Source organism: Octodon degus, unplaced genomic scaffold (genome assembly GCF_000260255.1).
Source record: "Octodon degus isolate 3935 unplaced genomic scaffold, OctDeg1.0 scaffold00328, whole genome shotgun sequence".
In the NCBI taxonomy this organism is placed as follows: Eukaryota; Metazoa; Chordata; class Mammalia; order Rodentia; family Octodontidae; genus Octodon; species Octodon degus.
In genome coordinates, this window is record NW_004524904.1 from 900,866 (window position 1) to 911,790 (window position 10,925).

Below are 10,925 nucleotides of genomic sequence, written 5' to 3' on the forward strand. Positions count from 1 at the left end.
AAGTCTTTCAACTGTTACCCGTGCGATTTGATTTCTGTCCATGAACTCTTTGCCTACCCCTATGTCTTCAAGAGTTCTACCTACTTTCTCTTCCAGGAGATTTAGTGTCTCTGCTTTAATGTTTAGATCTTCTAAAGCTTAATCTTAAGCAGTCTGCTGGAGTAAGAATCTCAGAGAAATAGGCATGGTTGATGTAGACCACCGCAGTTGTACTGGCTGTGTACACTGTTGAGTTGCTAAATCTAGCTACATAGGTAATAGATGTGTTCCCACATGTATCATGTTTTCCTGTTCAGAACACTTACAGTACCCTAGTACCACAGGAGTTTTTCAGAATGTAATAGGTAGCTCTTAAATGTAGTTATCATAATGAAGTTTTGGTTCTTTTGAACAATGTCTTTTCAACTCCCTCCATTTCACTTTAATTTATTTCTTTTTTACCGTGGGTTTTTCTCCTTTTCTCTATACTCTTTCACTCCGTCCTTTTCTCAGTGTGTACAAGTGTAGTATTAAATGTTTACATTGATTATGTGGGTTAGCTTTCCTGTTGCTTGGACGAAATGCCTAGCAACACGATGGAAGAGAGGAATGCATGGCTTGTTTGTCTCCAGCTTCAGAGGTCTGAGTCATGCAGAAACATGATGGTGGGTGTGGGGGGCATAGTTGCCCACTTCCTGGAGTTGGGAAGCAGCCAGAAAACCAGGCTGGGGACCTGTCCCCGTGGTTGTGGCCCATGACCAACCTAATACTGGAGTGTGCTTTGCTGTCTGCGAAGCATGCTGCATTCACTGAAGTTGACAGTCGTGATCAGCAATTACTAGGTGTCGAAGCACTTGGAGTAAGAGGTACTGTATCATATTTGTATTTTCTGCTTTTTTTTTTAGTTGTGAATTTTTAAGTTTTCATCTTCTGCCTTTGAGCATTTTACATGATTCTATTTTTACTCCTCCATGACTAGGTGTGCTTGTTTCTTAAAATTGTTTTAGTGATTGCCCCAGTGTTAGAAAAATCTGCTTGCAGTGAGTATAAATCAAGTTTAAACCAACGGTGTAATGTTTCAGGGGCAGTGCCAGTACTGCAGAAATGTTCCAATCACGTTCTCTTCCCATTCCGTATGTACTTGCTGTCGCTGAACTTTTGATGAGGAGCTGTAACCATCTGGTGCATTGTTGATGCCATCAGCTTACACAAATGCTTGTCTGTTAATGAAGACAGGAAGAATGCTTGTCCATTGTATTCTTTTCATCAGAGTTCTTATTTGCTTCTTTCCACCATTCTTGCATGGCAAGTATACTAGAGACACTTTCAGTTTTCTTTCCCTTCTTCAGGCTGCAAGACTACTGCCTCATCTGCTTGTTAGCTGTGTGGGATTTTTAGAAATTGAGACAAGGTTTCACTATGTATCTTTGTGTTGGTTGATTCTGTGTTCTGCTTTCTGAAATCTGCCCTGGAAACCCTACAGTCATGTTCTCCTTTAATCTGTACTTTTCACTTGCATGATTACTGTTTATCTTTGTCAATAATTTCTAATTCTTCATTGATGCTATTCTGTGGATACATACTTTTCCTGTTTTCCCTTTATTTTTTCACTGTGAGTGCCACTTTCCCTTTGAACATAGATAAGAGAATTGCTTAGAAGACTTCATATCATAAGGTTTGTGTCTGAGGTTCCTTGGAAATTGTTTCTCTCAATTCGTTTTTCCAATGGTGAGCCGTATTTCCCTGGTTCTGTGTATTTGTGGTGGGTTGTAATTGTCAAGATAACATTTGAGTAGTCTACTCAGGTAACTTTAGCAATGAGAGTCACTTTCCAATGCTAAGTTGCAAAGATAAGAGCAGTTGAAATTGGGATTTTCAGTTGGTCCTCCAACTAGTCGGGCTTTTGAGAAATAGTTTGCTTGCTTATTGGCCGGCCTGCCTGCTGGCCTGTCTGCCTGCTTTCCTTTTCCTTTTTTCCTCCTTTCCTTTCCTTTCCTTTCCTTTCCTTTCCCTCCCTGTCTCCCTGTCTCCCTGTCACCCTGTCACCCTGTCTCCCTGTCTCCCTGTCTCCCTGTCTCCCTGTCTCCCTGTCTCCCTGTCTCCCTACAGAACATTTGGTAAAAGAATAATTTTTAGAATGCCTTTCTCTCCTCCACTGTCAGAAGCAGCAGATTTTGTCGTATCATCACAATGGAAACATGGTAGGGCTCCTGGAAATAAAACTCACAAATGTGCAGAGCCTGCTAAAATGGGCCTTCCTGGAGGTTTTCTGTCTCCAGGTTTTCTTCTCCCAGCCTTCAGCAGTTCATCAGGGCCACCTCAGGTTTCCCTGCCCTTGTTCTGCTTCTGGGCTTCTGCTGTAGTGATCTGTGCTGCTCTGTCTGCCACTCTGTCTCAGTGTGTTGAAAGTGGATTACACCTTGCCCTTGCTTGTCTGAGTTCAGAAGCATTTTTGTGTTACAATTGTGTTGGGTTTGTTTAGTGCTGTCTTCTGGGGGAAAAGCACTGCCCTCCTCTGTGTCTGTCAACACTGTGTGGAAAAGTAGAAATGTGTGACTCTGTTTCTTGAGTTGGTGACGTTTTGCCCTCAGTGCTTCTTTTCCCTTATGACACACATGGGAAGCCCTGAAGGAGAATAAGATATGCCAGACTTCTAAGGGTGTGAATTCCTGCCGCATCTCTTTCTGTCTGAGTAAACTTGGCTCCTCAGGAGGCCCTCCTGACTCTGGTACGGCCTCCGCAACATAAGCAGTAATTCAGTGTGTGCTCCCAGTCTTTGGTCCTTCCCATCCTCGCATCAGTATCTGTCCTCAGCAGACCACCTCCACAGGGAGCAGCCCCAGTTGGCAGTGTGAGCGGGCTGTGTGGGCACCAGCCAGCTACTGCATCTGCCTACCTCACTCCAGCTTTCTATCCCACCCTTCCTCCCAAAGGCCACCTGCGCACTGTCCCCTGCTTGCTGGGTGTCTGGAGGTCTCTGGCTGTGATATGTGCTGCTCTGTTTATCACTGCCAGATCTTTGAATTACCACTCACACTGCCAGGTTACAAGGAGACAACATACAGTAATGATATTAATATGTTGTTTCCCAATGCAACCTTTAAATTATTTATGATGTTTATTTTCAAAAGAGTATAAAGTTTGTGACTAAAAATTTTATTTATTATAAATATTTCTGACACCCTCATTCAGAGTCAGAGCAGAGCCTTCGTGCCCAGTCGGAGTCATCTGTGGGCTGCCCCATCGTAGGCCACATCTTGATTCTTGACTGCTTTTCTGTCCTCACCACACATGGTATTTCACTTGGCACCGTCCTTTAGCCACAGCCCAACTCTCAGTAAGTGTGCGTGGAAAGAAACCCTGCCACATGCTCCTTCCCCTCTGTGTGCTCTGCACCTGCTGCCTGAAGTAGGCCAGCTGCCATCCTCCTCCATTCAGTGGGCGCAGTGCCAGCTTCCTCAGGCTTACTCTTCGGTGCCATTCCAAACAGTGCTTCTGTCTCAGGTAAAAAGGCAGTGCGTTCTGTAGACATTGGCTGTTATGTATGTTGTTGTCAGGTTCAGAGTATGAGCATTGGCAGTGGCCTGCATCTGCTTGAGCTCCGGGCACGACTGTTTTCTTGCTTCCTGTGGTCCCCAACACTCTTTTCCATACTTGGGTCTTTCCTCCAGAAGGCCATGGATATTGTTTGGTGTATGATGTTTTATCTTGAGTTAGATTTATTTTGATAATTTTTCAGTCTTGTTTTACCTGTTCTGCTTCACATGCTAACCCTTTTATGTTGGATGTAGTACAGGTATTTGTCTTGAACTTTTGTTTTTTTACCTCCTTAGTTTTTATAGATTTAAATATTATGGGTTATTCAAAACTTATTTAATGGTGGCTTCTCAAAGTGTTTGGATTTTATTTTTCCTATTTTAGTATTAGGTGATTTTTGTCCTGCGGTGTAGGATATACAATCATGTTCCAGGCCCGTTCCCATTTGTCCCTGCCTCATGTGTGATTGTGGTTTCTGGCACTGTTTGTTGTACATTTGGCAGAACATTTACCTCACATGTACACAGCCTTGCATTCAAGCCCCAGGACTGCAGAGCAAAACACAAAGAGTGCAGGAACACAAAAAGTGTCCCAAAGAGTATAGTTTCAAATTGTATACATAATTGTATGTAGTTTTATATACTAGACAGAGTTATTTTTCTCCAGGGATTTAAACATTTTTCAACTTTTATTATACTTCATAAATTTGCTAAAGTGTTTACTAGCGAAAGGTATAAAGTTACACATCTTTGTGAGACCTGACACCTTGGTGACACTGACTCTTCCATCCAAGGTCCATCTTCTTCCTGCTTCATTGTCCTTTGACATTCTCCAGTAAAAAACTGTGAGGTTTTCCACTAGAATAGTGAATTATTCCACATGAGTCATAGCATTTGAGATTGTTATGTAGAAGCACAGGCACATGGGTGAAACGTCTCAGTGCAGTCACAGGATGTGCTTGATCTCCTCAGTGACCAGAAGTGATAAGGAGTGAAGCATAGTATCTGTCACACTGCCCACTACAGTCTTAGTTTGGGAGCCTATTGGCTCACTATGATAAATTTATCAGAAAATAGCAAATGTAGGGCCTGCCAAATAGCTCAGTGGATTAAAGTGCCTGCAAGTAGGTGAAGGGGCTGGGAGTTCGATCCCCGGGCCTACCATGCCAGCCTTGTCCCAGGGGCACACTGAGACCGCAATTGAGACTGGGCGTGGTGGTGTGCACCTGTTATCTCAGCTCTTGGGAGGCTGTAAACAGAAGGATCACTATGAGTCCTATCTAGTAGTGAGACTCTGAATACCCTGTAGGCCCTTCCTTAAAATACCAAAATAAATAACTAAAAAATTCACAGGGACAAAGGGAGTTTAATAAGTAGCATGTTGTTGTCATACACCAGGAACCTCAGACACCTCTCCATGGTAAATTCATTGAGGGCCATCCCAATAGCATTTTCACGTAACAGCATTGATCAGATTTTTAACAGCTACAACAAAATCTGACTTTGTTCTCAGCAGTTTCTAATTTTAACAATCTCTGAATTGCCAGTGTTATCCCACTCTTCTATAATAAGCAGTAGAACTCTGTTAAGAGGTGTACTACAGACCCTGTTGACAAAGGGACTTGGAATGTCCCAAGAATTATGTGCTTGGTTGTTTTCTGTTTCTTTTCCAAGTGGTTCTGATCAGGTAGCAGAATTGCTGTATGAGAGAAGATGTACGTGTAAATGGAAAGTGAGAGTGACAAACAGGAATGGAGAGAATTTGGAGAACATGGCACCATAGGAACGTGAGGTGAGGAGACTCTGTATCTCCAGTGCCATGAGTCTCACCCTTTCTCCTTTAATCTACGGGGTGATGTAGGAGTCTGTGACCTTTGAGGATGTGGCTGTGAACTTTACCCTGGAAGAGTGGGCTTTGCTAGATCCTTCACAAAAGAGGCTCTACAGAGATGTGATACAAGAAACCTTCTGGAACCTGGCTGCTATAGGTATGGTGACTTTGCTCCTTTACTTAGTCTACTGGGGACCAAGTGTTTCTTACTGATCAGTGCTGTTCCATGAATCAGAACATGAAAAGGGAACATTTTGGTAAATGGACTATGATAGTAGTAGTATTATACCATTAGCCTAGCTAGAATATCTTTTTCTGTGATTTTGTATAGTCAACATTAGTCATGTGTATTAATAATTGTTTTCCTCACTCTATCTTTTAGGAAATAATTGGGAGGAGCAGAACATTGCAGATGAATATGAAAATTCAAGGAGAAATCTAAGGTAATTTGCACTTACAAAACAAACCAAAATCCCTCAAGAACCATGGAGTGACTGAAAATACTGAAAGCAAGCAAATAAATGATACTGATGAGGCCAGATTGAAAGTTTTGTAAGCTCCAAAATATTTCTCCAAAGTGCATACAGGTTTTCACACATAATTGGAAAATCCAAAACTCAAAGCATCCCAATACTAAAAATATCTGAAGTACCACCAGAATGCCCTCAGTCATACTATCTGGTGCTTCATTATTCATAGACATTGTTCTCATGCTCAGAATTGTACAGAATATTGTCTGAAATTGCCTTCAGTGCTTGGGTATAAGGTGTATAAGAACAAAGTGTACTTTGCACTTAGACCCATTTGAACATATCCCATTATATATACACAAATATGTTGATAATCAAAAATGCATTGGATCCCAAGCCTTTTACATAGAGAATGTCAAGTGCATGTAAATGTGAGATAGGCTTTCAGACTTTGCAAAATAGTTAACTTGGAAATGGTATGGAAACCCAATAGCAGTGCTGGCAGACCATGGTGTTAGCAGCAGGCTAACCACTGTGCCAGCTGTCTGTATTGTTGAAAGCTCTAAATGGTTCCTGCCTCTGCCCTTTATAAATACCTTGCGTTGCTCATAGCTGCCCTTGAGTCATACAGAGTACTCCATTCATTTTCAAAAGTCCTTATCAGCATAAAACCAGCATTTCTCCCAGTAAATCATTAATAAACACATCCTTAGTAACGTGCTTCTCGTTTTTTACAGAAGTCAAGTGGTAGAGAGTTTCTGTGAATATAAAGAAAGTAGTCAATGTGGGGAAATCTTCAGCCCGCTTCCAGATCCTATTGTGAACACGAAAACTTTTCCTGGAGTAAAGCTAGGTGAAAGTCATGTCTGTGGAAATGTCCTTATTGTTCCTTCATTCCTAAATTTGTCCCTCAGGGAGGACACTGAGCAGGAACCATATGTGTATGAGGAATATGGAGAGATGTTGGATAAATTTGAGGAACATGGGAACGCCTTCCGTTTTCCCCAGTGGTTTCACATGTTTGAAAGGACTCCAGCTGGAGAGAAACCCTATGAAAGTGAACCATGTGATAACTTTAGTTGTCTCAATTCTCTTCAAAACCATGAAAAGATTCTCTGTGGAGAGAAACAACATGAATATAAGCAATGTGGGACACTCTTCAGGAGTCACAGTTATGTAGGTAAGCAATGTAGGAACACCTTCACAAGTCTTGGGCACAAGCAGAGACCCACCATAGCTCACACTGGTGATAGACCCTTTAAGTTTCAGGTGCCTGGTAAGGCCTTTGATGGTTCCAGTTCGTTTCTCATATACGAAAGAAATCACACTAGAGAGAAACATTATGAATGTAACCAATGTGGGAAAACTTTCACTTTTTCTAGTTCTTTTCGAAGACATGTACGAACTCACAGTGGAGAGAAACCCTACATATGTAAGCTATGTGACAAGGCCTTCAGTTGTTCCAGGTCTCTTCAAAGACATGAAGAAGCTCACAATGGAAGGAAACGTTATGTTTGTAAGCAATGTGGGAAAACTTTTAGTTCTACTAGTTACATTCGAATACATGAAAAATCTCACACTGGAGAAAAACCTTATGTATGTAAGCAGTGTGGGAAACCCTACCACATTCCCAGATCTCTCAGAAAACATGAAATAACTCATACTGGAGAGAAACCCTTTGTATGTGGGCAATGTGGAAAAGCTTTCCATTGGTCCAATTATCTTCGCGTGCATGAAAGAGTTCACACTGGAGAGAAACCCTATATATGCAAATATTGTGGGAAAGCTTTTAGTTCTTCCAGTTATATAAAAATACATGAAAGAACTCATACTGGAGAGAAGCCCTATGTGTGTAAGCAGTGTGGGAAATCCTACTGTGATTCCCGTTCCTTAAGAAGACATGAAAGAAGTCATACTAGAAAGAAATCTGGCATACGTAAGGTAGGAAGGCCTCCAATCTGTACAGTTCCCTTCACAAATGTGAAAGAACTGGCCCTAGAGAGCAATGTTAAATACAGAAAGGGAGAAGATCTCATTAACACAGGACCTTTCTAGGAACAAGGGAATGCATATAAAGAGAACTGTAAGTATGTAGGGTGTAGGAATGTGGCTAGTCCTTTGGTTCCACACTGATACGAAACTACAAAATGTGAGAGAGATTACTCGAAGAGATGCGGAGAAGTCTTCAAATGATCCCCATGTAAAAACTCACCCTAGGTCAGAATTCCATGAATGTGACAAACCCATATGATCTGCCAGTTGTAAAGAATTCAGAATCCTGTGAAGAGTGCTCATGTATGTAGTAGAATTTTGTAAATGAGAGTAATATAATGAGGCTGATGTAAATTAATTTGTGTATAGTACTCAAAAGACTCACCTGGAGCAAATGTACTGAAAGTTATACATGTATTATGATGAGCAGTAACTCATTCTTATGGAAGATCTCTGGCTATGTATATGTTTTAAGATTATTTTTTGAGACAGGACCTTGCTGTTTGTAAGGCTGGCCTCAATCTGCCTATCACAGCCTCCATAACTGAAATTACAGACATGTTCCATTGTGCCCTTTTTTAAAAATGTAATTGTTCTTGAAAACAAAAAAAAGTGACATAACAAGTTCGTGTAAGCAATATGGTGTAACTTTAATAGGTAATACTACTAGGCTTAAGCTTCATGTCATTTTTTAAAATAATGTAGTTAATTGCCTATTGAAACATGGAGTTTTAAACTGTTGGGTTTTTCCTACTGGCCTGATATGGCTGTTTTTGAACTCTGAGTGTGTATTTTGTGTGTGTGTGTGTGTGTGTGTGTGTGTAACTTTATATTTCATGCATAAGTTGCTTTTGTAGGTGATTTTTACACTTCTTGCTTTTGATGTACTTTTTTTATGTTTCTGTACGTATTTTTTAGTTTATGATTTCATACATCCTATAGAATAGCGTTATCATGTTCATTTACTGAGACAAGAGCTACAAATATCACATTGTAATATATTAGAGAAAGATTATACATTTATAACATTTTTCATTTACTATTGAAAAATATCCCTTGCTTATAACTGTAGGTGTGTCTTTCCCCATGAAAATTTTTACTTTTCATGTGTATAGTCTTATAACTTGTGTTTTGATTTGTAATTTTTTTCACTCATCATACCAAAAAGTGCAGTGTGCTGGTATGACTGATGTCTTGCGTGTACACTGGGTTATGCCTGTTGTTGTGTATGGCGTGAGGTCCTAGCATAATAAATCTGTCCATGCACCATCATCACTGCCTCTGTGGTTTATCAGTAAGCGCAGTCTCCATTTTTGGTGGGATTTGCATGGTTGCTGTTTAGTTCAGTAAGACTTTTCCCAGTAAGATGCACCAGGGTGTGAAAATCAGTTGTCTTTTTTTTTTTTTTTTTGGTGGTACTGGGAATAAAACTCAGGTCCTTATGCTTGCCAGGCAGGCTTTTAGTTCTGTCTTTTAGTTCTTAACTATGATAATTATCATAGTTCTCATCTTGAAGGCCGTAATAATAGAGTAAAGGGAAAGCTAATTTATGAAAAGTACCAGTCAGTCACATTATGGGCCAGAGGGAATTTTACTCATTTGTGTGCTCCATCAACTTTAGATAAACATAGGTAAGATTTCTTAGTATCTTTCTTTATCTCTGTTTTCTTTAAATAACTGAGAAACATTGTCTGATCTTCAGGATATGTGGCGTGACTTTGTGAGACTTGCTTGTGTTGTGTGAGGCCTGCCCTGCCTTTCCTTACCTATTTTAGGCCTTTATGACTTGTTACCTAAGCGAGGAAGTATTCCTAAAGTGTAGTGAGTTCTTAAAAGTATAGATGCTTTCCACCCTGAATGGGGCTACATTTTGATAAACTCATTGTAATGTCAAGACTTAGAGATACAGTGTAGAGCCATCCCACTGGTGCAGTAGGCTTAGGCCACTCAGCTTTGCCCACACTTGGGCAGAATCATCTACTGCAGTGTCTTCTCAGTGATATGTGCTGACTGTAGAATTTTACACTAAGCGTGTGGCAGACCAGAATAGCTCACTGTCCACCTATCCTCATGAGAGGGCATGATCGCAAATTAGGCCTGATGTTGTATGCTAGTAACCACAGGCTTAGGCAGAAGGATTGCTGTGAGTTCAGTGCAAGGCCAGCCTGAACTATAAAGTGTAACCCTGCTTCAACACTCTCCACACAGTCCAGGTGCCGCTGAGCAGTGTATTCAAGGTGAGGTGTCAGTGCATGGAAGGTCGGTGCATGAATGAAGACATCATCACTCATTGTTTCCCATATCCAGTTGCTGGAGTCCTGCATCAGCAGCTGCTCACATGTTAGGGTAGGGAGAAGGGGCACCGCTGGTAGTCTGGCCTGGTGGGTTGGCTGCCATGATTCTGTATATAGAAGTCCATCTTCTTTGTAATGACAAACACTACAGTGCATGTGATTGTGATCTTGAGTTTACACCTGTGACTCTGGAACTTGAGATTTCTCAATTCCTTGGGCTACGAGTGTCTTAGATGAGTCTGGTTGACATCATTTGAGGACTTTCAACTCCCTGTGATACAAGGTGGGATCATCATTTGCTGGGCATCATGTGTCGGTCCCATGCATTTTGAGAAGGGTTATTGTCTTGTGTACAGCTCCGTCCTGTTGTGTTTCTCCGTGAGGGGAATGAGATCTGTACTAATCCACAGTGACTTCCCACTGACACTCCAAAGGAAGTCTTGGGGTGTTACAGTTACTTAACCAAGTAATTACTGAAGTGAACAGCATCTTGAATTATACCCAAATTTAATGGAAAGGGGGCTGTATTTGACATCTCAGGGTGAAATACATTTACTGTTTCTGTATGAAGTAGCAGGGACACTATTTCAGTGGTCCATAAAGCCCCCATCCCAACTGTTCTTTCCACAGGTGTCACTTATGTGTGCTTATAACATGTTGCAGAAGGTGGGGAGAAATAACTGCTTGTGTAATATTAAAAGAAATTTGATTTTCATCCATTTCATTTGTGAGTTATGTTTCATTCTTTTTATATTACATGACTTTAAGTATTGTTCGTAACTCAATGTGATCCTCTTTCATTTTCCTGAATGTTTTCCTCTTA

At 41.0% G+C, this 10,925-nt stretch overlaps 1 protein-coding gene across 2 annotated transcripts in view; it reads left to right on the plus strand.

Moving 5' to 3' along the window:
• LOC101593194 (zinc finger protein 14-like) overlaps window positions 1-9,080 on the plus strand; it is a 13,550-nt gene extending 4,470 nt beyond the window's left edge. The window contains exons 2-4 of one of the 2 annotated variants that reach the window (XM_023708074.1): window positions 5,377-5,503; window positions 5,729-5,789; window positions 6,554-9,080. In XM_023708074.1, coding sequence (XP_023563842.1) covers window positions 5,377-5,503; window positions 5,729-5,789; window positions 6,554-7,871 — 1,506 coding nt within the window. In that variant the 3' untranslated portion in view covers window positions 7,872-9,080. The remainder of the gene's footprint in view (window positions 1-5,376; window positions 5,504-5,728; window positions 5,790-6,553) is intronic. The other variant, XM_023708076.1, reaches the window with a different exon arrangement.
• The last annotated feature ends 1,845 nt before the right edge of the window (window positions 9,081-10,925 follow it).